Source organism: Rhipicephalus sanguineus, chromosome 1, assembly GCF_013339695.2.
Source record: "Rhipicephalus sanguineus isolate Rsan-2018 chromosome 1, BIME_Rsan_1.4, whole genome shotgun sequence".
NCBI lineage: Eukaryota > Metazoa > Arthropoda > Arachnida > Ixodida > Ixodidae > Rhipicephalus > Rhipicephalus sanguineus.
The window spans coordinates 214,228,942-214,256,270 of record NC_051176.1 but is presented as its reverse complement, the minus strand read 5'-3'; the positions used below and the strand labels follow the sequence as shown (position 1 = coordinate 214,256,270).

The 27,329-nt window shown below is 46.5% G+C and overlaps 1 protein-coding gene across 2 annotated transcripts in view; it reads left to right on the top strand.

Moving 5' to 3' along the window:
• The window catches only part of LOC119407263 (uncharacterized), a 123,525-nt gene extending 98,299 nt beyond the window's left edge, over positions 1 to 25,226 (top strand). The window contains exons 5-6 of one of the 2 annotated variants that reach the window (XM_037674160.2): positions 15,921 to 16,069; positions 24,027 to 25,226. In XM_037674160.2, the coding sequence (XP_037530088.1) occupies positions 15,921 to 16,069; positions 24,027 to 24,183 (306 nt within the window). In that variant the 3' untranslated portion in view covers positions 24,184 to 25,226. Of the gene's footprint in view, positions 1 to 15,860; positions 16,070 to 24,026 lie in introns of both variants that reach the window. The other variant, XM_037674153.2, reaches the window with a different exon arrangement.
• Positions 25,227 to 27,329: the final 2,103 nt, after the last annotated feature.

Sequence of the window (27,329 nt, the reverse complement as noted above, 5' to 3'; positions counted from 1 at the left end):
GCACAGCATGCGAAGTGGCCTAGATCATGTGTTTGACGATGCAATGGAGTATTTGCCAATTCCTGCAACGTCAGTAGCATCCGAGCGCCTTTTTTCGCATGCTGGACGTGTGGCGACCCAGAGGAGGTGTCGGTTGTCGCCCGAGCACCTCGGGCAACTGACATTTCTTCGCTCAGTAGAAAAAAGCATGTGGTTCGGAGCAGCAACCCCATGAAACAAAACAAAAGGGGACTGTTGAGAAAGTAAGCAGCACGTGGATTAGCCAACTTTCAAAATAGAAGTTTATTCTTTTCTGTAAATTTCATACGTGCCAGCGCATCGTCTTGTAGCTTATATTGTTCGTGTTTGTTTACAGCGAAAGCTGTTATGAGATCATTTCACCGGCCGTTTCTGGCGCCGTAGTGGTCCGCCGCCGCCGCCGCCGGTGTCCGTAACCAGTATCGCTCGAAATAAAAAAAAACTGAAATAAGCAAAAAATTCCAGGATGGAACGAGGTTCGAACCTGGGCCCTCTGCGTGGGAGCCCAGTATTCAACCTCTGAGCCACGCCGATTTTTTTTTCTTTATTGCGATGTTAATAAGTTATATACATATACACATGTGCCACACATCACCCACCAGCACGCGTAAGGCTGGCTGGATCTACTTATGAACTTTTAACTGTTTCAGTGTATCTAATATACAAATCATTTCATCACATGCCCCTCAAGCGCGATCGGTTAACGCCTATTTTGTTGAACAGATCACGAAGCTCAGAGAAGTGCTGAGCCACGCCGGTGCTTGAAACTGCTTTACAAAAAGGTCCTATACAGGCTTCGTGTCGGGAAGGAACCACATTAGCGTATGCAATATAGCGTGGTAGAAGAGTAAAATAAGCACCAAGCGTTGCACAACGCGAATTCTGTAACCAGGCGTCACACAATGCGAATTGCGCAACGAGTAGGTTGTTGAATGCTTCCAACCCATTACAAAGGGCTCTGCCATAATTCTTCATCGTCATCAGGCACAGCATCAACAAAGTGCACATAACCCCTTACATGCGTTTAGCAGGTACCAACGCTCTCCGTAGAATGACGAAAAATGGCACAGTGCCTGCTGCCCTACTTCTCAAAAATTACGATTTATAGCGTAGTGGGTTCCTCGCAAGTGCACTTGTATTGGTTGCCAAGGAAGCCCATAAGCGCATGATCCACTTCCTTGGGGTCTCAGTAAAATTACAATGATTTATAGCGTAGTGGGTTCATCGCAAGTGCACTTGTATTGGCTGCCAAGGAAGCCCATAAGCGCATGATCCATTTCCTCGGGGTCTCAGTAAAGTTCTTCGCCCCCCCCCCCCCCCCCCGTCTCTCTCCCACGTCAACGTATGTTATACAGCATGACGGGAGAGGGAAATAGCGACCGGGCGTCACCCAATGCAAATTACATAACTGGTGGGCCGTTTAAAGATTCCAACCCATTACAAAGGGCTGAGCCATATTCTTCATCGTCATCAGTCGTCGCGTCAACAAAGTGCACACTAATGCCTTACAGACGTGTAGCTGGTGCCTCGCTTCTCCGCAGAATGACGAATAATGGCTTAGTAGGTGCTTCCCAACTTCACAAAAATTGTGATTTATGGCGTAGTGGGTACCTTTCTAGTGTACTTGTATTGTAGCCCCAAGAGAGCTTAACGGGCTCTAGAAACGCCGCTCTTCCAGCTTTCGCTGTGACTGTGCTGCGGGTTCAGCGCAGGCCTGGCGTTTTTTTTTTGCCGCGCTGTTTCATCGTGTTGACGCATAAACGCATGTCTGCTTACATTTGATAAACGAGTAGTTTTCGTCACCTGTATATAGTGTCAATCGCAACTTTCTTTGTATTTTATTCAACCCTCAGATTTTACTCGTTTCTTGCGTAAGTGCGGCATTGTAATATGCGCTGCTTATTTACTCACTGGTTCTTAGTGGCGTTCTGCTTTACTCTTTAGCAAATAAAATATTGTTTACCAATGAAACAGAGAGAGAAAATGTATTATAAGGCAGAGAGGGTGGCCTGAGCTAGTACGTCCCTGCCTGCTACTGTGCACCGGGGAAAACGCAACGGGGCAAAAAGAGTGATGAAGTACGATGATGGGGAGATGATTAGGTAATACGTATATACATAATAAGATACGTTTGCTAGCGTAAAGAGGACAACGACGCTAGTAACCATCTTTTATTATGATGTATACCAACTAGCCCAACTGTGCTTCTTATAGGGTATATATACCATTTTCATTATTGTTGAGCTAACTTTCCTACAATGCAGTTAGCCCAATTAATGGCAGCTAGTCACTTCTTCAAACAGAGTGTTCAAGCGCGGTTTGCTTGCGCTGGGACGCGGAAAGTGTAAACTCGGCTCTCTTGACACGAACACGCATAATAGACAAACGCCAGCACGTGCAACTACGACCTCGTCTTCTCTTGAAGTACGAAAGTTGCTGCCATTAGTTGAGAGAAAATGTAGTGCAGGAATGCGCACTCGCGAATTGTGAAAATGCCCTTATAGACCATTTATTTAATTTGTGTAACTTTACGCGTCGGTTTACCGAACGTCTAGCATCCAGTGCATTACTATTGATGAAGTGACCTTGCAGCACTTAGTAATACTGTATGGTCGCATATTTAGAAAGAAATACAGCTTTCAGCTTGAGGCCCCCGTTTTCTGCTGGGACAAGAAAGGACAGTCGCGCAATTTATGTTGTAATGTCTGGTACACTAGATAGCGCTCACAGTTCAGGATGTACCCACGATTGAAAAGGTGTGAGTGGCGCCGTGTTACGGCAAAGATCAGGTGAAACCTGCGGAGTATACTGGAGCAGCTTCTAGTTTTTTCTAGCCGGGAGGTAGAAACTCATGTCACTCTATTTCCCGCAATATTAATTAGATCTAACAGACAACAATGCCAAGGAAAGTATAGAGGATGTTATTTGTAATAATTGGGATATCAATGTGAAGAAAGTAAATTGGACGAAAAAATAACTTGCCGCCGGCAGGAACCGAACTTGCGACCTTCGAATAACGCGTCGGATGCTCTACCACTGAGCTACGGCGGCGGTCATGCCCCCGTCCACGTCATAGGGTACACATGTGCATTTAAACCTAGGAGTGTTAGTCAGCGCCGATCACAGCCATGGCGACGAGTGTGGAACACTCTTTTTCTGCCTTTTGGCGTCACGTAGCAAGTGACGTTTTTTTACGAGCTGGCAGCTGACCAATAATCCCTCACATACTACCTGAAGGCACCAAGTCTGCCAGAACGAGACCCTCGCTATGAATGAGGGAAAGAAGGTGACTTTTAAGGGCTCGTTTTTCTTTGTCATACACCCTTAACCTCCCCTATACTTTCCTTCGCATTATTGTCTGTTAGTTCTAATTAATATTGTGTCTAACAAAGAAAAACGAGCCCCTAAATTAATTCGAAGTTCGCAGGTTCGATCCCTTCCGGCGACAAGTTATCTTTCCGTCCACTTCACTTTCTTCAGATTTATATCCCAATTATTACAAATAACACCCCCTATACTTTTTCTTGGCAATATTGTCTGTTATTTCTAATTAATATTGTGTCTAACAAAGAAAAACGAGCCCCTAAATGTCATCTTCTTTCCTTCTATTTCCCGCAGTTGCCTGTACGGATGGTCTGTTTGAGGCCAGTATATTTCTGTGTAATCTCTGCATAGGTTACCTCAAGAAAAAGATCGCGTCAGTCCGCAATTATAGCATTATGTAGGGCTTCCACAATATCTAACCGACAAACCGAGAAAAGATGCCTTGCTTACTAGAGCGAGCGTCTTATTTAATTTCTCCTCGTCTCTCTTTTACCTTTCTCGGGATTTCCTCACCCTCCACCACACTGCATGTTTCAGCTGCGACTTTCCAACTGCAGTGTGGTCCCCGTACGCGCCTCCGGTTTCGATGAGCTCGAGTAGGCAGGCTTCGAGAAAATGCGACCTGTTGCCAAATAGACCACGGATGATAGCCACAGATGCTTGAATCCGCGGCATCAACCAACTACGACGGGCCCCTTGTGTCCAGTGTGCGAAAGTGTGAATTTTCGCACACTGGACACAAGAGGCCCGTCGTCGACACTTTCGAAAGTGGGAATTTTGGATCGTCAGCGCGTCTAATGAAAAGATTTGGGCCCATAATAAACACGAGCGATGGCTCTCAAGCAAAGAGATATCGGTTTTAAAGCACCCATTAAAAATGTCGATTAACCGATTAATCTATTAAAAGATTCCACCGAAAGCAATTAATCGATTAAAGGCTAAATCGATTAACGAGTAACGATTAATCGATTAAAAATTTTAATCGACCATCCCTAAGCGTGTCCGAAAGGAAGCGTGTGAGATGAGTCCAAGTGTAGTACATGGTTCATATGTACCGGCACACCGCCGGAGCAAGAGAGCTGCGCCACAAAAGCTCTCTTGCAGGCGGCGAGTGAATCAATTCCAAGTGTTAGCGCGCACTGGCGCAACACGCAGCACGGTGTGCGGCTACATTGGTTCAATGCTAATCCTATTAGCGTCGACGGTCGTCGTGAGATTGCTTCTGTCGCAGTTTTCTGTTTCTATCTTGCTCTGTACTTGCGTGTGAGATATGCAGACAGTGCATATGAGAAAGTGCACATTCATTTTTGTCTCCTTGACTTTGTATGTACCAAAATTGGCATAGGAGGACGTGAGTGTATGACGAATGCGATTCGCATGTCATGACAAGAATAACGTGACTTCCCTTTTGCATACACCATGAAATACTTTCCACCGTTCACGTGTAGCACATACCCGCAAACAGCTGCCCATGGTATGTGGGCATGCGCCACAGACAGGTGATTCAGAGTCTATATCAACCCAGACTTTGGAACATTAACACGACAGTGCAAAGGCGCCCGTGTCGTCGATGAGGATGGGTGAAATGTTCCGATGGAAGCAAATAATGAAAATCGCGGCTCGAGCCGGAATCGAAGCCAGGCGTTCTGAATGCCAGTCGAGTATTCTACCACAGAGCCACGCCAGTGATTTAAACTGCTTAAGAAGCCCATATATAGAAGCCGTACATCAGGACTACGCCAACTGCGGTTGCAGAGTTGGCTACCCGATCTTATATCAATGTAGTAAACATTACATATGTGCACCTATGATTCCGCAAGCTATACAGTAAAACCCCGGTGATACGAATTTCGCGGGGTTACCAAAAATATTCGTATCATCCGAAATTCGTATCACCAGAACACATGGAAAATTAGTATGCGACAAAAGAAAGTTGGCATACGTTTTGATTTAGTGTTTCCCAGGGCCGCACCGACGTCATGAACAGCGCTAAATGATTACCAGTAAAGTTTTCAGACGTCAACGATCATACTTGTACTCGTAAATACACGGTGCGTCCTCGCCGCGCGTGTGTAATCAATGAACCAGATGTGTTGTGACGCGTGCGCTTTTCTGCATAACATCAGAGTACTGCAGCGAAAGTGACCTTAAGAAGCGCTTTGTACGCGATAGATGAGGAGGAGGAGGAGGAATAAAGTTTTATTGAGACCAGCATTTGGTTTGGCTGGGCCTAGGCCTCCCACGTGGGGACGTCGAGGTCTTGCCTCTCCGCCGCCTCGCAGGCCTGCTGGGCCAGAAAATTTTAGAATCGCTGTCCTTTGTTGCTGTTACCTTCTTATGACGGTGGTGTGTGTGGTGGGGGGGGGGGGGTGCTTTTCGGGAAATTTACAGCCGTTCCCGCGCAATCGGGATGTTTGCTCAAAATCCGGGAGTCTCCCGTGCAAATCGGAGAGTTGGCATGTGTGCGCGTACGCTGCGAGGCCTAGCTCCTTCGCCAAGACCGTCCGCTTCGTCTCTTGCGGTCTTCGTCCACCTTCCATGGGACTTCATGATGAACCCGCAACCCAAGTTTCAGTCTTGTTTCATAGAACGTCTGATTGCGAGGACATGGCTTGCATCGACGTTAACACAGTACAAAGACACTGCTGCCTTGAGCACGGCAGCACGCGTCAACGCAGTGGAACAAAAAAAAAAAAACAAACGCGACGTCAACGCCACTTGTAATCTAAATGCGAAGGCGCATATAGGCCTCCAAGATTCGCGCGCAGAATCTCTGAGGCAACGACGCACCGTTACGGTCGCGCAGCGCGCATGCCCGCACCAGCCGCGACTGTCGCGTCTTTCGCGACAGCGCGGAAAGCTCCTGTTCGTACCTGTGCGCTAGCGTACATTCGTATCAAACGTCACCGGGTGAAAATCGGTTCGCAACAACCGTACTCGAATACATTGCAGGCTAATGGGCCCTGGCCGGGACCACAGAAAAATCCGTATCACCCCGAAATTAGTACGAGCCATGATCGTATCACCAAGGTTTTACTGTAATAGGGTGTGTCCAGATAAGATCGAACACGAGGTCCCGGTCACCATTCCCGATTTTGATGAAATTTACTGTCTAGGCATTACACACAGAACAATGGTTTCGCAGTTAGTTTTGCGAAAAAAAATTTTGTTCGCCTTGAAAAAAAAAATATACAAATTTTGGCCGCAAAAAACACTTTTCCGCCAACTTCGCGATTTCTAAATTCTGAGCGCACCAAGGGAAAAAACGGTGCACTCCTTCGTCACAATATTTATTCCCCTTAAAGAACAAGTGAAATACAATCTTATGAGTCTATTATTTCCCTTGCTTGTAGAAGGACTTTTGAAGAAAAAAATTACAAACTTGGCAAATCGCACAAAATACCTGTCTTTCGGGAATTTATTTGCTGCAAGCAAGTTAAAGTGAGGGTAATAAAAATCGGTACTTATTAACTTTGGTACTTTCGCTCTCTTTTAAAATAATTTGCATGGTTTTATCGCGCTCCGTTTTACTCGATAAGTGGGCTGAAACGTAAGTGATTTACCAAAAACGCCGAAATTTGAAAATGATTTTCTCAAAAAGGCCATTTTTAATTTTTTTCCAAATCCCTCTGATTGAAGTCAAGGACGTCATCTACCATTCTCCAGGAAAAAACCTTGCATTATTTTGGTTGCTAACAAGTTATAGTGCGTCAAATATGACCATACCAGCCTAGCGGCCGCGTCGTTCGTTATGTGCTGAAACTCGGATATAAGTTGTTAAAAATACTTGTACGTGACATAATCACAAATCAGCAGCTCCACACCAACAAATGCGCAGCCACGTGTCATGGTTCAGCAAGCTTTGTCTTGCGATCAGCCGCTTGACAAACCCGCAGCAGCGGCCGCTCGATGCGGCGGGCACTCACATTACATGAGTGCCGCTTCGACTGCGGATGAGCTCCGCTTGCGTGCCAAACTACGCTCATGTTCTGCTAGCGTACCTGGATAGCCGAGGGGTTAGGACGCCCACCTTCGGATCGCGGGTTTGAATCCCGCTTCGTGAAGAATTTTTTTTCGGCAAGAATTTTTCTCTCTCTTTCTTTCTATCTTTTTTTTCTCTCTCTTTCGTTGATGTTCCCTCTGTCTCTCTTTCTTTTTGTTTCTGCCTTTCTTTCTCTCTTTCTCATTCTTTCTGTGCTACGCTTTACTCTCTCCCCTCCTCCTTTTCCTCCTCCTCGCCATCACATCTCTCCTCCTCACGCTCAGTTGCCTTTTCAACGCCCTTGCTACACTATACTTATACAACGCCACGTCGTAGCGATGAGTAGTGAGACTTCCCCAAATTCTGTGGCACATACCCCTTCATGATGATGATGGTTTGGGGCATGCGGCCGCGGCGGCTGCTATTTTCGATGGAGGCGAAAATGTTTGAGGCCCGTGTACTTAGATTTAGGTGCACGTTAAAGAACCCCAGGTGGTCGAAATTTCCGGAGCCCTCCACTACTGCGTCTCTCGTAATCATATCGTGGTTTTGGGACGTTAAACCCCAGATATTATTATTATTATTATTATTATTGTTATTATTATTATTGTTATTATTATTATTATTATTATTATTATTATTATTATTATTATTATTATATTATTATTATTATTATTATTATTATTATATTAGTTTTGCGGCATGGTCGACATTACGGCCCGGCTTAAACAGCTTCGCTGTTAAGAAACGTTTATTGATAAGTGGCTAGTTAGTGGAGGTGGGAGGGTCCCTTATTCAGGGAACCTCTGGCTTGGACCGCACGCCGGGCACGTGCGACGAACTGCGACACCAGGAATTCAGGGAGATTGACCCAGAATGTGTGCATACTTATGGTGGCACATACCCAATGACCAACCTGCCAGATAGCAGCCAGAGACAAGCTTTCTATTCGGGCACATTGGCAACTGCCAAAGTTGTGCACACGCATCCACAAATATATTGTACGAGGCAACAACGACGAACCCAGGAGTCTCAGAGGCAAGGAAAGCCTCAGCAACAAGAGTGACGAAAAAATAAAGGGGTGCACAAGAAGTCCGCGATGCGGCAGCGAAGATGAAGAGATAAACGAAAGGATTAGCACACGACGACTAACTTTCTATCTGACACGACGTACTTATTTTTTTACATTCGTCTAAAGCGATATGAATTGGACACACCCACTGCATTCTCCTCTTTGTTCTTCACATTTTGTTACAGTCACAGTGCTGTGTACACCGCGCGGGAAAGATTTCATCGCACGATTTCATCCCAGTAATCCCACACGTTAGCATGATAGGTCTTTCTTTCTTTTTTTTATTAATTGCTTTGGTGAGTCCCGGGATATGCTCATTTCCAGTTTGAGAATTTTAAAGAAACGCGAATCGACAGAGGCGCAATCCGAAGAGAACGGAGAAGCGCGCCCGGGAGGAATTAACAAGTATTACGCTTTTAAAAGCAACTCTAACAGCGTGAAATCATTTCTGAGGCAAATCATTTTTCGATTTTACGTAGTTGCGGCTACGTAGTCCACAGATTGTATAGCTATTGGCCTCGAAATCAAACTGTGTCGGCACCTCGGCTAGCGGCGAGCGGCGAAACCCCGTAGTCGAAACCGCTCACAGCGTGTATCTGGATGCGTGCCGCCGATCGCCTATCGACACTAACACGGCGACGATGCTGCCACCTGTAGCCCGATCTCGCGGCGAATATGTACAATCGGCGATCTTGAATGCATATATTAAAGACATCACTGCGTTCGATGGAGTCACGTCGTGAATGAGCGTTGAAGTCATCTTAACGATTTTACCACCTATCTCAGAGCACGCACACAAATGCGGGGTATGTAACCATATACAGCAGGGGTCTCAAACACGCGGCCCGCGGAAATTTCGCTAGCGGCCCGTGGATTCACACAGAATAGTTTTGTAACTTTGCAAAATAGTAATCGCATTATTTACTCGCCTATTTAATTAATAGTGCTTTGTTCGGGTAAGCTACAGAGACGGGACTGGTCTCAAGCATTTTTTTTTCGTGAGGCACCCCATGCCGTCACTATGAGTTAAAACATCACCATGGAACGAGAACTCTACAGTTCAGAATTGTCATCCAGATTTTAGTCATTGTGGAAATCTTTTCTAAACCTGATGTCAAATCCTCTACAGAAATGACTCATATACGGCATATGATGGGAAAGGCGTTCTTTCAAATGGCGACCTTATGTGACCTTTTGTTCAAACTCTTTCCTCCCCCCTCCCCCCTCGCTTCCACCATCTTCACTGTCCCGGCCCCTGTGGGACTAAATTTCGCGACTGCGGTCCTCTAGCTGAGCTGAGTTGAGGCCCCTAATATTCAGGTATGTCAGAGAAGCACAGTATGACATCATGTACCACGATAGAAATATTTTATCAGTGTAAGCTATTCTTGTAATTCTTGCATCGTAGTGCAAAAATGGCAAAAATATCATCAATGTAACAGCTATTAAGTTTGCGTACTATCGTCAGTTCACCTTCTGTAACTTTGCACTTTGCGTTCCGTGATGCCACGCACAACAGTGATGTCAGGTGAAAGTGGAAGAGGCCGCCTCAGTGTTGACGGCGCTGTGTGACACCGGCTGACTGAATAGTTGTTCGTCGTACTCGTCGAAGGCGGCGAACGTGGCCCGCTTCACCGAAGGTGACGGTGAACAAGCGATGAAACTGTCCATCGCGACCATCGCCAAAGTAATAATAATATCTGGGGTTTAACGTCCCAAAACCACGATATGATTATGAGAGACGCTGTAGTGGAGGGCTCCGGAAATTTCGACCACCTGGGGTTCTTTAACGTGCACCTAAATCTGAGTACACGGGCCTCAAACATTTTCGCCTCCATCGAAAATGCAGCCGCCGCGGCCGGGATTCGATCCCGCGACCTTCGGGTCAGCAGTCGAGCGCCATAACCACTAGACCACCGTGGCGGGGCCATCGCCAAAGTAAACACAAATCGCAGCCCAGCTTGAGCAGATACCTTGGCGGTGCTGGAAGCGACCAGGCCCCGCGTGAAGATGAAGTACATTGCGTTTGTGGTGATGGCCGGCGTCACCGGAGATGATGGTGAGCCCGGTGAAAGCGCCCGAAAACGACCATCGCCGCAGTAAGCACGAATCGCACCTGAGCGTCAGCCACGGTGTAGGAACCCGTGCTGTCAGTCGATACTTAATTTGGCGGTGGCGGCGCGATCTCGTTCATGGTTGCCGTCGCGTCGGCGAGGACCCGGAGCGCAACCGCAGGCTGCGGCGCCCACGCTGCTGTGTCCATCCTCTGGCCGGTGCTGCGAAGACCCCGAGTCTCTGGTAACGAGGCCGCCGCTTTCCTTAGCGCTTTTTGTAGATACGCCAGCCTACTGGAGAACTTAGACGCCAGCCGTGCACATGGGCCCTACGTGTAGATGTTGACGTAGATCCTAAAATTTTGGCTCACACTCACCCTGAGGGATTGGATGATAATCGGACAGCTTAGAAAAATCAGAATTATTATTTTGGAAATTAAAAAGGTGGGTCGAACCAGTTCTTGAAATGGAACCCTGTTTGTTTGTAGCCTACCCAATTTGGCACATACCAACTCTTGGGGATTGGCCAAGAAGACGTATTGTAGCCTATGAATGATAATTACATTAATGTTTACCTCCCTATCACTAAAGTAGAAAAAAAATTATAAAGATAAAGAGCAATAAAATTACAAAGGTTATTGTAGCCTATGGATGAGAATTACATTATTACAAAAAAAGGAAGGAAATAAGTGCTATTATAATAACGGACGTCTGAAATTTTGAGCCAACCAGACAGCTGAGTTTACCTGACCCGACCAAATTCGACTGTATGTCTTACCTTTAATCACATTTTATAATTATTTCACGAGTATTTTTCCAGTATTTCTTCAAGTAGACATTATGTTGGAATACGTTTAGTGGATAGAATGAAATTACACACAGCATGGCGCAACGTTGTTCTTCTTCTTTTCCTTCTTCTTCTTGTGCTTGAAAGCACGAGCACTTCTAAAAGACGTATCTTTTTCTTCTTTTTTTTTTCTTTTTACAGCGTAAGCTGTTATAAGCGCACAACAACAGCGGATCTTGGCGGCAATGTCTTCCCACGCCGCCGCCGCCTCCACCGGTGGCCGTCGCAATTGTCGCGCACAATGTAGGAAAAATAAAAGCAAAACATTAGGGGAGGGGCGAAGCATGTGTTTCAGCTCCACTATCGAGAAACCTGTGGAGGGGCGAAGCATGCAGTGTGCGCCAGTGTTTCCCACAGCAAAATCACTGCTAATGGGCAATGAAAGACAGAAGAAACATTAGACACAGAGACCCGCAGTCCACTTTTAGTTAACGTGCACGCTGAGAATCTTTATTGTTCAATTACGCACAAGAGAAATCTCCCAGCGGCACTACATTGCAGATCAAGATCCAGTGACTATATATGCGGGGTGGCCGGTGAACGGTTCGGCAGCGCGAGCAGTCGGTTTTTTCAAGAAACTCGCTAGCAGACGCTGCCTGCGTCGGCGTTGTCTTTCGCGGGCGAGGGCGCGTTCTCGTTCCTCGCGAGCTGGTAATTCAGCGTTCATCGCAGAAAGAGCGTTTCCATTGTCAACGCATGTCATTCGCTCTCTCTCGCCACACGGTGAGCACTGAGACGGTGGCGCCATCTCTTGCGTTCAAGAAAATGGACAGCACACGATGATGCACGCGGCCACAGCAGACGACGATGCATCGCCGACAAGCTGAGACCCTGAGGTTCTTCGCCCCTAAAGGTGATTCCCGGGATGCCCATGTCATGCGGTGCGGCACCTTTTGAGCTGGCATTATAGCGTCTAAGAAGTTCCCAGGGAGGACGTGTACCTGCTGAAAGCATAAGGGAGGATATCGGGTCCGTCAAGGAAGAGGTTGGGTGTTCTAAGCACCGGCGAGAGCATGGACACAGCAGCGTCGACGCCGGAGCTGGCGGCGGCACTCTTTACTCTGGACTTCCCCTTCCGCGGCAACCATGAACGAAATGACGCCGCCGCCTCCGGCTTCGCCATAGTATCGGCTCAAGCTAAGCTGCGACTTGTGCTCGCTTCGGCAACACGTGGGGCACTTTGCTCGTTATCGGTCGCTCTTATCACCACGAACGCCATGTATAGCCGCCCATTTTTTTAACCTGAACGCGCGAGCGCCGACCTCCCAGTCGATAAGCGCCGTTTAACGGAGCAAAGCAGTGAAATGAACGAGAATAGGCGCATGCGCATGATGGACAGTCCTGTGCAGCTGTCTTCTGCTAGGAGAACCGGCCGTCGGAACGCCGGGAACTGGCGCTTATCGACTAGGTGGTCGACGCTCGCGCGTTCAGGTTAAAAAAATGGGCGGCTGTACTTCATCTTTGTCACGGGCCTCGTCATGTCTGCTTTCCACCGCCCTGGACGAGTTGGATGAACTGCTTGTGCCGCCGGTGTGGCGCGGTAGTGTCAGCACCGAGGCGGCTTCTTCCACTTCTACCTGCCGACCCCTTGGTGCGTGACATCGTGACACCCTTGGTGCGGACAAAAAGAACATGAACTGATGGCAAGACGATGTTCTTTCGATGATTTTTTAAAATATTTTTACGCTACGACATATGAATTACAGATTGCTGCCATAGCCTTCTGTGTTATGCTCTCCATTATTATGGTTGTATGCTACACCGTTTTGGTATGTTTATATTTTATGCTATAGGTAATGCTTGAGATTCAGTGAAAGCAACAAAAGAAATTAGAACGTCTGGACAAGACCCGGGTATGCTTTTCCGGCTACACTTCGACCAGGGAGCTTCAGCGAAAGTGACTCTCTACATTCATCGCACAAAACTGCAGGGGTTTCTTCACGATTTCAAACGCGACATTTATTAGCTTTCTGTAATAATAATAATATCTGGGGTTTAACGTCCCAAAACCACGATATGATTATGAGAGACGCCGTAGTGGAGGGCTCCGGAAATTTCCACCATCTGGTGTTCTTTAACGTGCACCTAAATCTAAGTACACGGGCCTCTACCATTTCGCCTCCATCGAAATGCGACCGCCGCGGCCGGGATCGAACCCGCGACCTTCGGGTCAGCAGCCGAGCACCGTAACCGCTATACCACCGCGGCGGACTTATTAGCTTTCTGTTGCTTCGCGATAGTATACACGTGATTTGGAGCTGAGCTCAATGTTAATAATTGCTGGGGTTTTACGTCCCAAAACCACGATATGATTATGTGGGACGCCGTAGTGGAGGGATCCGGAAATGTTGACCGTCTGGTGCTATCTAACGTGCACTGACATCGCACAGTACATGGGCCTCAAGCATTTCGACAAAGGCGAAATGCGACCGCCGCGACCGCGATCGAACCAGCGACCTTCGGGTCAGCAGCCATAACCGCTACACCACCTCGGCGGATGTAGATCAATGCTACGTAAGCATGGCCGTCATTGATAGGTGGGCCAATTTTTGCAGCGTTGTTCGAAAACTGAAATTCAGCGCGCAGACTTGAGATAGACTCGTCTGAGCTCTGAATTCCAATTTTGGAACTTCATTAGCATGACCGTGTCAGATTAATCGTCGCAAACCGACACAACTTCTTGCACAAACCACAGCTGACGTGATTTCCATGTGTCATCTGCGCGATAACTTATATGGTATACGTGCTCTTCGCGGCCACACGAGCACTTCCCAATCTTAAGTTTCAAGTTTACGTGGCTGTTCCTTCGAGTTGCGCCACGTTTTGAGCTTGGAGCAGCCCTGATAGTGCTTCGCCCTGAATGAAGGTGCTCTGTCCTAATTTGGAACACTGTCCTTGAACCGGTACATAAAGTTGTTTATTACCAACGGGATGTGATTGTGGTTGTTGCTTGTGTAACTTTTACAGGATATTTTTTTAGACAATACCAATTTTTACAAACATCCTATAACAGTAGGGCTCCTGTACGTTTCGCACGCGGAAATACTTTGCCGTAGCTAAAGTGACACTGAAGCGACTAATTAACGAAAACTAGTTAATTAAATTCCTAATTATTGACTTGAGGGCAGTTGTTTGCATTAGAAAGTTGTAGTGCGTGGCAATTTCTGACCCACCATTTTTTTTTAGAAATGACAAAAGTTGTACGTAATTTGAGATCGTCATACTTGAATTTTAATGGCGATATCGAAACTTATCGCGCCCGGCGCGCAGGAAACGCGACCGCTCTGTGACGTCAGACCAGAACTTCCCGTGACTAGGAAGTAACAAAATTTGTGATAAATTGTCACGAACTACAACTTCCTAATACTATAAACTGCCCTTATGTCAAAATTAAAATGTTAATTAAGTTTTTGTTGATTAGTCAATTCAATGTCATTTTCCGCCTCAATGCAGCTCGAGTTACTGCGCGAAAACCACAGGGGCGTGGCTGTCATAGGTTCTTTTTAAATAAAAAAGCTGGGCTGTCTAAAAAACTATGACAGCTGTTGGGGCTTGCCCAATTCCTGTGGCGCCCCTGTGGTTTTCTGCGGACACCAAAGTTTTTACGGCCGGCTTAATCAGCTCCGCCGTTAAAAAGAATACACCCTCTAGAGTAGAAGCTGCGACGTTGTTCAGACGTCTCGATATATAGACGAGTGCCAGAATTTCCTTTCACAGCGTCGTTTATAACTGGGATAGAAGCACCGCGTGTTTTCCGACACTCCTCGATGTACTTCAGTAAAGCTACCTCTCGATATAAGCTCGTCTTGTCCTTTCCCGGTATAGCACACACCCCAAGTACTCCACGATGGCCAATCCACCGACGGATTAGCTGCGTCTCGCGTTTACAGTAGTCGAAGGCGGCCCAATAAGATACTTTGTCTAGGATCATGGCGCGATGCGTAAGACAAGCAAAAGCGGCTTTCACCGTTGTTCGTTCTCGGCTAAATTCTGGCGCTGTTATTTTACTACTCTAGGAATTTAATAATTTAATAGCTCGTTATAGAGGTACCCCTGCAACAACACTTTGCACGATCGAGAGCTTCCTTCGTGACCATGCCTTTACATCGCCGATCTGGGTGCGCCCTCACATAAACATTTTAGAGCAGTGTTATGTCCGCATTCACGAAAGTTGCTCTTACGTAAAAGCGTTTCCCCGGTGGCCAGCATTCGCCCCACGTGATGGCGGTCAGCGTAATAAAGAGAAAAATTGCCGCACTGAATGGTCGACAACGTTAGGTAACATGTGACAAAAGGTTTTGCGAACGAGGGTCCTGATTTGCTTACGCAGTTGTAACAGACCGTCATGCTGCGCTTTTATTTGGAATCGTTTCAGCGAAATGCATCATCGAATGACGGCGACTTGTTTGGTGTTTTATTAAACATATACATCCTATAGGATGAGTACTTTTCTTCTGCACGCTTGCAAAGCACGCAGTTGTTTAGCAGCAGCATATAGCATACGGGTGTGGGTAGTGAGCCTGCGTGCATGACAGCAGGCGCCACCATTGCTTCTCTGTCCAGGTGAACGCGACAGGTGAAGCGGCCCCGCGTCGCTTTAACGAGCGCCGCTTACTCTTCCAGAGCCTCGCCCTGGGTGCGTCGGCGCTGCACCTGATTCAGGCCACGCGGTACCTGCTCAAACACAGGCCCGGTGCCGAGGGCACTGACGCAGCCGACGAAACCACTTGTGGCTTCGTGGTCGAGACGCGCATCGCCAAATTCAAATCGAGGTAAGTTTGTTTTAAAAGCGCTAAACGCCGTGTTGGTATTTCGCTATTATGGGGAGTTATTTATACCACAATTTCGCAAGGAAAATATAGTAGTAATATAGTCGAGCACGAAATGCGCTTTATTTGTAAACTATAGAGCCGCTATTTACTTATGAAAAATTTGCGACTACTTCACATGCAGGCGCACAATAACTTTTCCAGAGTCGTCATACGAACGCTGATTGGAACTACATAATTGCGCGCATTTCCATATGCACTATAGCTATAATTAGCTTAAAGCATGCTCGCTTGATAAGTGACCCACCTCCGCTAAATGATGTACGCTCACAAATCATAGGACATTTTCCATCGAACTGTATGAGCAGACTTCGGCTGCACTCTGCTGCATCAGGCGCTTACAGACACCACTGCTCTGCGTGCAACACAACAGTGGCGTCGACATTTCACTAGCTTCGTTGTTTCTTTTCTTGTGGCCTACCCCCCCCCCCCCAAAAAAAAAAAATTGTTATTGTTATTTCTTCCTTCTTCATAGCTTTTATTCAAAGCGCCGACACGTTGTGCTTATTTTTCTTTTAGTCTGCGACTAAACTTCAGTGAACACATGCCGGAGCCGTTCCATTTCAGGAAAACGTTGGCAAGCGAAGCTCGGCGTGTGCGTGCCTGGCCTACTTCTTTCTTTCTTTCTTTCTTTCTTTCTTTCTTTCTTTCTTTCTTTCTTTCTTTCTTTCTTTCTTTCTTTCTTTCTTTCTTTCTTTCTTTCTTTCTTTCTTTCTTTCTTTCTTTCTTTCTTTCTTTCTTTCTTTCTTTCTCTCGCATTGCGCATTGCTCCCTCCTAACTGTTTCCTTCGTCCACACCGGGAATCGCATCTTCACCCACGTGCGTAGACGCGCAACACTTCAGTTCCTACAGGCGACAACGACGGTCGTGCGTTCAGATGCAGGCAACAATGAAATGTGGCAACGTGAAATTACAAGTGACCTCCATAAAAGATGCAGTTTCCCATGTCTGTAGTGGCTGGTCGCCGACAAACACACTATCGAGAGAGCATCGATTCACGCAGAACAGCGCATACAAATACGCGTGTCACCGGAGCATCTCCGAGGGCAGCATTCCTGCACGCTCTGTGGCGCCGGGTTTTTCGTGTACATCAGCGCTCCCACCGAAACCTGTAACTAATAAATCTTCGCTTGAGGAGGAGGAGGAATAAACTTTATTATGAACCAGCAATTTAGGTTCGTTGGCCTAGGCCTCCCACGTGGGGACGTCGAGAAAAAAAAAAATAAAAGAAAGAACACCCAACCTAGAGCCGTTCGAAAAAAAAAAGTTTTTTTTTTTTTTTTCATTTCAACGATATGCGAAGAGTTAAAACGACGTTCGCATGCAAAGCCGGTAAACTACTTCGTTTTCTGTTTTCGCGTTTCATACACTGTCAAGGATTGGTGAGCGCTGCAACAGCTCGATTTCACAGTTCAATGGCTCTAAAGGAGCTTGCCGCGGCCCTTGCGTGAAACTTTTCTTTATTCCCAAGGTGTATTGTTTACGGTTTAAATTGCGAGCATTTTCCGCGTTCCTTGCGGCAATCATGCCTCTGCGCAAGTTGCGCCGCTAGTTGAGCAGCGAAAACCGCTTCTCGAAGAAAACGAGCAGAAACTGGTGGCACTGCGTTTGAAAACAGTAATCGCGCAAAACGAGAAAAGTACGCCACAAAACGCGCAAGGACGCCGTTCTTAGCCATTAGCTGAGCACGCGGATAGGTTGGATAATATTTAGCGAAAACAACCGCTCACGCATGCGTACGCCTGCTGAAACGATGTACTGACAACTAAACACGTTTTGATAGGATGTCGATAGATTAATATAATGTCATGAAGTTATATGGGTCTTGGAAAACGTCATGGGAGCGTGAAGAAATCCACTATGGTAAATCGAAATTCTCATCACCGTCATATTACGTGAAGCCCCATGTTGACGAAAGAAGAAAAGAAAAAATTAGGTAAACAGAAAAAAAATTTAAAAAAAATCGAACAATGACGACACATTTCTTTAAAATCTATGGGCCAGATTCACACAGCTTCTCATTCGTAAGTGCTCTATAAAGGCCGGTTGCATTCACTAACAATATTCGATGGCAGGATATATTTTCCCTTATCGAAAGTACTAGTGTAAGTTCTTTTTTTTTTTGTGTGTGTGTGTGTGTGTGTGTGTGTGTGTGTGTGTGTGTGAAAACGAGCGTGTGCTTTCGGAACGGCTCTGTACATCGACTGTTTTCGTGGTTTTCACTGTGCGTGTATACTTCGTGTATCTACTCCACGTATACTTCGATGCATGTTCACCTGCGTTCGTGTAATACAGGGTTGGCTGTCAGACGTAAACTGCGCTTAAATTCTTGTCAATCCCCGGGACGTAGGCACTCGATCGTCAGTGGTATTCAGACGGGGGAGAAATGCTCGGGGGAGACGGGGGGATTGCGGATCACGTGACCGCGACGTCACGGATTAGCGAGTGGGCGTGATCCCCCCGCGCCTCCTCGGGGGAGACGGGGACCTCTTACCCGAAAGGACAAACAATCCCCCGGGGTGGGGGATATAGCGAAATTTCGAGCTCTTGTTTGGCCACATTGTTGCACTTGCTCCTGCAGAGAGCGCCAGCGGGTGTACAGTCTGCAGCTGCATGGTCGTCTGCAGCTCGTCGTCAGCAGCTCGTCAAACGGGTGGTGCAAGCCGCCAGAGTAGTCTAGGTCTACCCCTCCGTTCGTCTCGTCCGTGTGAGTGGGGGGCATTTGTGGAGACTTCTCCTCGCGAGCTGACGTCACTAGGCTCCGCCTTTATCCCCCGAGCATTTCTCCACCGTCTGAATACCCCTTAATGCGCGTGCTTTGCGTATGACGAGATGTGTTGCGGTGTGCACTCCTCTGCGCTTTTCCTTATCTCTTTTCTCTTTCCAATTTTTACTCGTCGTAACTGTGTACAGGCAGGTGGGCGTGGTGTTATTTTTAGGGACCGCTTCTTTCTCTCGAACCAAGGCGTGTTTATATGTTTACGTTGCCGATATTATTACCTGAAATATGGTCACAGCATCGTGAGAAAATGGAAGTGGCGTTAGTTTCATACTTTTTCGCTTCTCTCTGCATTACTATCGTGCGAAGTATTCATATTTGGCGAAACTATAGGCCGTAATTTGTGTAGCTTTGGGACTGGGTCAACGAAATTCAAAGGGGAACGAGACTGTCGCTAGGCGACAGACACTGGCCTTCCATGACAGCTTACAGTGCCGATGCTCTGACCTCAAAAATTAAAGTATTCAATTCACATATTCTTCTATGCGGATACCTGTGCATACCAGCGTAACCCTGCGCATCCATATCTCCACATATGCGTATGCATAGCTACGTACTGTTACTTGCGTAGACGCTACAGTGCATTAGTAATAAACTCTGCTCATTGTTGTATGGTTGCACACTCAGTGGTCTGCGAGCGCATGAACGTGGTTTTGACCCCATCCTCCCGGTTCATATATTCGAAAGAAACAAAAACAAACAGTGGCCTGCTGCTGTAATGTAGAAGCGAAATGCAGTTATTCCCTTACAGAGCTAACCACGTGGCCCAAAGTAAACAGGAACACTGGCCACATTACATGCGGCGCATTTTGTACTCTTCATTACGTGTACTGTGCATAGTCAAGTTTGATCATTGTAGACGTACATTGTATGCCCTGAATGTTGTACGAGTATACCGCGCAAACAGCCAGGAAGATTCCACGGTTCATTGGGTACGTGGGAATCCACTATGCAATCAAATACAGGCAGCCGATTTTCGATGTCATTCCCTCGCTTGTCGGTGTTTGACTAGAGACGCGTGTATGTGAGAGAGAATGCTTTCCATGCGGAACTTCTTTCGCGAATAAAAAGAGCACGTTTCCTTCGCAGGAGACGACCAAAGCCAAGTATGAACTACGTGATTCTGTCTCAGTCCACCGACAAAACGATAAGCGTCAGACAAAGAACCGTGCGCTTTTATGCGTGACTATAACGAGGGCGAATGTTCGACGCAGCACGAAGTAAAGCAGGTGTCCAATGTACATACTGACGCTTCCACCAAGAACGTGTGCATGGCGAAAGCGGTATCTGCAGCAGTGGAAATACGCACGAAGAGAGAGACAAATGAAACCGCAGTGCTGAACCTTGTAAGGTGTCCTGCGCTGCGGGAAGGAAAGGTTACGAGGGGAGAGACCTTGAGAGGAGTCTTTCGTGGCACCGCCGTAGTGAAAGTTCTTTGATAAATCGCAGTAACGCTCTTGTGGCCTTCTACAGGTGGGATCTGCGAGACTGTAGATTACCGCAAGATCTCAGCTGGCTTGCAGCTTAACCGAGACCAAGCGTTTCATTGCAAAAGGTCGGACAGTAGCAGGGAAGGCGTCTTATAGTTTATTCGACTCCACAGTCGTTTCACTCAAAAACGAGTATGTATTGATGAATGAAACGGTCAGGCGTAAGCAATGTAACTAAGTAAAGATCCGCATTTAGCGGAATTAAACAGTGACTGAGGATAAACTTGGCACCGTGAGGGGGGTTCTTTGCACTTAAGTTTTTCTTGTACGGAACTTTTTAGCGATTAGTAACAAAAGAAGACACATATTGTCTTTAGTTGGATCAATCACATTTCTTGAACCTGCGGGTTTCTAACTTCGTCTGTCGAAGAGCGGTCAGTATGCTTCGCCTCGCCTTTTTCTAAAGCAACTAACTACAGTGAGGGGGCCCATCACTTCGAGAATTGCATCACAGTGACAGGGCAGCAGTTATCATGCACGTTCGGCGTCCAAACCATGTGGCGGCGCTGCAATTTTTAGGCTTGAGTGGTCTGCCCGGGCGACTCGGGCGCACGTATACCATACAGTCAGGGCTGGGCAAAGATACTTTGAAATTGTATCGCGATACGATACAAGATACCGAGGCAAAAAGTATTGGAGATACAGATACAAGATACTGCCGCAATAATTGTATCCGATACGATACTTGGCAATTGTATCTTAAGATACTTCGATACATTCTCAAATTTGTTAATATACATCCATATAGTGTAGCAGCAAATGCCTATACATGAGAATGTATGCTTGAAAATTTCCTAACCGGGCTGACCTATATTGTTTCACTTGAATGAAATGTCTGTTAATATCTTAAAAGTTTCGCCCTTCTTGCTCAAAGTACATTAGTCTCCTTCCAAAACAACTTATTGGGGCTTGTTTTAGCTTCTTCACAGGACAACTCTTTATACACTTCGCTGAAAGCGGTTCTTGCTTGTCAATTTTGCAGTTGATGAGAGTCGCTGCTCAGCTTGCCACAAGCTATAGCGGGTTGCCATATAATCAGAATAACGTCACTAAGAAGCCTTCGCACGACGGCGCAAATACCGGCCGGTGTGGACTTTTACCTTGTCCGTAAAAGACAGTTTGCACAATACCATATATCCGGACAGGTGTACAGCAGCAGCAACGCTGGTAGCGACTCTTTTTTTTTTTTTGGGGGGGGGGGGGGCGGGGGAGGGACGCATGGTGTATACGGGGTTTGAGAGCGTTCGCTAGCGGCCCGGCCGGCACACATGACCGTCTCCTTCCCATTTGTTTTTATTTTCTAAATAAGTATGTTCGTGAGCTACACAGACATATGACTGGTCTCAAGCATTTCTTTCGTGAGGAACATGTGGTCACCATGTGCTGAGACATAATCGTGGAACAAAGACTATATTTCAATCCGCGTCCAGATTTCACTCGTTGTGTACATCGGTATCGATGTTTCTCGAACCCTGACTCCAAATCCCCTTCAGAAATGACCTATATATGAGATATTGGAAAGGCTTTCTTTCAAATGGCAACGTCATTTTGTTCAAACTCTCTCCGACCCCACCATCATCACTGTCCCGGCCCTTGGAGCTAAATTTCGCGACTGCGGCCCGCCGACCATAAGCTGAGTTTGAGACCCCTAGTGTATACGTAGATGACGTAAAACTGCGATGAATTTCCATGTTCTGTTTAGCGTAAGGGATTCTTTGTTTATATACTCACTAACGTAGAATATTTTAGCAATTTTTCTTCAACGAGGGAACATGTGCAACACAGAAATGTCTCAGACGTATTGTATAGTAGCACAAAACGTCGCAGGACACCGCCGCTATTCGCGCTATTGCCGCTTATAGCTTCCATTACATGGCGATTAGTAATACGAAAAATATTTAAGGAGGCCTAAGACAAGAAAACAAATATATGTAAAATAGAGAGGTGGCTGTGTATCAAACATTCACATTGAATGAGTACAGAAACACAATACAGACGGCGCCCTTATTAGCTATCAGCATGAAGTATCGTCAACTTACCTGTTGAGACAATAGAAAATTCAGTGCCTACGGAGAATTGCCTGAAACGACTCGTTGGGACGCTCATGAGTAAAACGGAGCATTCAGTAAAACAACTTTTCTCAAATTTCCTTCCTAACAACTTTAAGATGGCTCCTAATGATTTCCGTTATTATAATGAAAACTCAATTTCGCTATTTTCTTAAGCGGTAAGCAGAATATTTTGTACTGTATACTCAAAGCACGCCCACATAATAATATATTTGTTCTCAATATCGCCTTGGCAACGTGTAAATCTGTAAACAGTAGTAGAAATAAAGCAGATAGTTAGAAGAATAAAGCAGAAATCTTATTTTGGGAGCGCGTTACAAAAGACATACTGCAGTGACCAGACCGGAAAAACAGTGCAGCGACCTAGGTAATGTATGTGATGCAAAATGACAGCTAAGAAAGCACTTGTGCTAATAATCAAATTATGATTTCATAAATTCTTTGAATAAATGTAGATGAAAGTGAAAAATACGGTACGCCAAGATATTTTCTCTTAGGTAAACGCTTGCTCTATTAGATCTAGCATCAGTACCAGTGGTGCTGAAGTTGTTAGAATCTTATTTGCATATAAGTTAATTCATTGCATGCAAGTCAAACTTACATCCACGAGGTCCTTCAAATCGCTGATATGTAAAATCCACGCGACGCAAAGCAACCCCATTCTTGTACGCATCACATTTCGTTACGGAGCAAGAGGCAAGAGAATGTTCATTAGAGAGTTTTAGTGCCGGGGCCCCCAAGCGGCCCGCCTACGCACGCTCTTGCGTTCCTTTGTACTCCCAGCTGCATCCACGGAGAATACAAAGGAACGCAAGGGCTTACGTACCCAAGCCGCTTTGGGGCGGCGGCACTAAAACTCCCTAATAACGACACTGTAACAACATCAGAATTTGCGCGATAGACGCCGCACGCACTGGAGTACGTGGTGCAACACAGTGGCTAAGAGCAAGTGTCGCAGTATTGGCGCAACTAAAAAGAAAAGAAATCGAGAGAACAAAAGGTACGTGGGCTGGGCGTAGACGTCCGCATGCTTGTCTTCCTGATCTTCGACCCTCACTGGATTACTCTGGCGTAAAAATAAGATAACGTCACTGCCCTTAGACTTATTCAGATGGCTTAGTGGCACCAGTACCAGCGTGAGAATCGGAGCTTGGCCAGCGATTATTGTTTCGCGTGGTTGTGTTGCGATAGAAGTATCTTGTATCTTAAGATACACGATACATCTTCTAATGTATCGGAAATACAGATACAGATACTCGTCTTCCGAGACGTATCGCGATACAGATACAAGATACCCATAGAGTATCTAAGATAGTATCTAAGATACATGTATCTTCGATACTGCCCAGCACTGCATACAGTGCAGCCGCCGTGCATGTATAACCGTCGCCCCGTCACTATAGTGCGGTTGTTGAAGTGACGGGCCTCCTCACAGTAGTCCGTTTCTTTTCTAAATGTGCCGCGCTAAAGAACATGTATCCGAAGCCGTGGGCGCAGGCTTGAAGCTTGCGCGGGCGTCTAGAGATTAAAGCGATGCCTGCCATCTTCTGCTTGCACGCAGGCCTCCACCCATACCACCCGTGCCAGTGCGCATCGACTCGTCGGCCCTGCAGACGCGCCGGGACTCGAGCGCAGTGGCTTCAGTGGCCGCCCGCAGGGAGTCCACTGCCGTGCCCTCGCGGAGAGAGTCCAGCGTCGCCTACCCAGAATACCTGTAACCTCCCGCGCCCCGCTATAGTTCGCCCGTTCACTGGATGTGACATGTGAACGGACTTTTGGTATTCACATGCACACATCGACCACCTCAACACGGACTGAGCAGCATACGACTCGAGCAGCCATAGCAGGAGTTTTTCGGTGAACGAGTTTAATCGTTCCATCGACACTGGCAGTTCTCCAGTGTTCTGGTGATTGCGAGCACAAAGTGCGCTATTTCTTTCTTTCTTTCTTTCTTTCTTTCTTTCTTTCTTTCTTTCTTTCTTTCTTTTAGAATTCATCTCGAAAAAGAGCCTATGTGGAGATGATAATGGAAAAATATAACCCATAACCTTTACAGCTACTTCTGCGCATAAAAAGAGGCATGCATACATTACACGCCATACGCTCACAGATGCGTTTCATGGCAGTAACACTGCAATTCCAAAAGAATAATCTACGGGTTAACACGTTCCGCTGGGAAAATGCCCTTTAGTTGAACATACACTCACTAACCCACATTAGTTACGCTTATCACGCACAACACGTTTTCCTTTTGTCACGCATATTGAATCTTAGTGTCGCATTTACATCTCCCAGGGCATTGAGAACAAGCCCGTGCATCGCATAAAAGGAAAGGAAAAAAAATGCAATCTTTGTAACCCAGCTTTCCGTGCCCATAAACATATCTCTAGTACGTGGTCCCATATCCATTTCCTTTCCCCAGCACAGGGTAGCCAGCCAGTCTGAGAACTGGCTAACCTCCCTGTCCTTCCGTTTTTCTTTTCCTCCTTCTCCTCTTCCTCCTGCGTTTCTAAACTACTGGGGATTATGTATTACGGGAAACTTAACTCGCGTTCTCACATAGAACTCATTGCAACGAAGGGGACGTGAGCCGTTGGGATACTGCGTAAAATCAGAAACCGGTACTCGGATATGCATTAGGGGCGCACTCATTATGATCTACTGTATGCGTGTACGACCTGTCCTGTAAGTTGGAAGTGTTTTGTTTTCTGGACGGGCAGCACATAGAATAAAGCTACTTCTTCATTTAGAATGGAAGGCTCTCCGCTAATTCTTAGGACTCTCTCAATTTGTTGCAAATATGCTATATCCAGAGTAGCGACTGCCTTTGCTTCACACAAGACTACGCAGACTTAGAGTTCAAGCATTCTTGAGAATTTGAGAGTTGAATTCATGTTTTGATTATACGCGGTCGCAGTTACATACCCCCATATGCAGGCGCCAATGGCATTTCGCACACACACACACACACACACACACATATATATATATATATATATATATATATATATATATATATATATATATATATATATATATATATATATATATATATATATATATATATTATACACACAACAGGGCACACTGATTGGCTAGTTGATAGTACCACTTAACTATAGAGAAGCAGAACATCACACAGGGTGCCATGATAGCATTTTTTTACCAGCTAAAATTCTTCTTCTAATTCTTGAATCGTAGTGCAACAATGTAAAAATATCTTCAATCTAACAGCTACCACGTTTGTATCATATCATCAGTTCACCTTCTGTTCGCCGGCACTTTGCCTTCCGTGCGGCCACGCACCACAGTGATGTCAGGTGGAAGTGGAAGAGGCCGCCTCAGTGTTCACGGCGCTGTGCGACACCGGCTGCTTGAATAGTTGTTCGTCGCACTCGTCGGAGGCGGCGAAGATGGCCGGCTTCTCCGAAGGCGATGTAACTGTCCACGACCATCGCCTAAGTGAACACAAATCGCGGCTGAGCTTTAGCAGACACTCTGGCGGCGGTGGACGCGACCAGACCCGGCATGAAGAGGAAGTACATTGCGTTTGTGGTGATGGCCGGCGTCCGCGGAGATGACGGTGAGCACGGTGAAAGCGCCCGAAACGACCATCGCCGGAGCAAGCGCGAATTGCACCTGAGTGTCAGCCACGGTGTAGGAACCCGTGGTGTCAGCCGAGACTTTGGCGGTGACGGCGCGATCTCGTTCATGGCTGCAGTCGTGTCGGCGAGGACCCGGGGTGTAACCGCAAGCTGCGGCGCCGACGATGCAGTGTCCATCCTCTCGCCGCTGATTCGAAGACCCTAAGTCTCTCGTGATGAGGCCGCCGCTTTTCTTAGCGCTTTTCGTAGGTAGGCCTGCCACCTTGATTGCTTAGGCTCTATAATGCTAGCTGTGCACAAATGGGCTGGGCCGCGCGTGAAATAGAACCCTGGCGCTCGCGTCCTTCTTCTTCTTCTGCGTGCCAAGCACGAGCCTGCCCAGAATCAGGGATGCCAGGTCGAAAAGACAAAAAGTAGCCAGAACATATGAAAAACTAGCCAAATGTAGCCAACCTTAGCCAAGAGCAGTTAAAGTAGCCAAAAGTAGCCACGCGTGTGCGAGAACAACTTCGACGTTTTTATTTAAGTGACTAAATGCAAAAGCCTTTCGGCGAAAATATAAATATGCACAACATGAACACTTCAATATTAGAACTGTTGAGAGTCGAGCATATATTGTTGACTTTAGCAGTCATTTCGTGCAGGATGACGAAGTGTTTCGTTGTCGCAAAAATAACACTATCTTCACGCATCTCCCGTGGCTTTTTTTTTCAAAGGACTACAAGTACAAAAGGGCACACTGATTGGCTAGTTGATAGTACATAATTCAGACAATAGCGCCAAGAATCACACGAACGGCGTCCCGGCTCGCTCTTTCGCCGTCCGTGTAATTTCTTGCACTATTGTCTGAATTATCAACTAGATGTAACGACAATAAAATTAAGCATACAGCATGAGTGCGCTCAAAGAGTTGCTGGCATGGAGGCGTAAATTGTAGTCGCTTGCTTTCGCAATAATTTTTTTGCGTGATGACGAAATCTGAGCAGCTAATATTGCTGAGTCACACTCCGCGCCTAATTCTAACAAATCACGCAAGCAGTTCGTCGGATATACGTTGCCTAATGTCGACGATGCGGAGCGTTTTCGATTACTGTTTACTTCCAATAGCGGTTTAAAGTCGCGTTCAAGGATAGGTGGTCTGCAAAATGAGGCACCATGCAACAGTTTTCCCCGAGTCTCAGCCACGTATCTAAAACCATTTTCTTTTGTTTTCGTGCGCGAGGCTTGCTTGACTGGCAGGCTATAAACGTGCTGCTGTT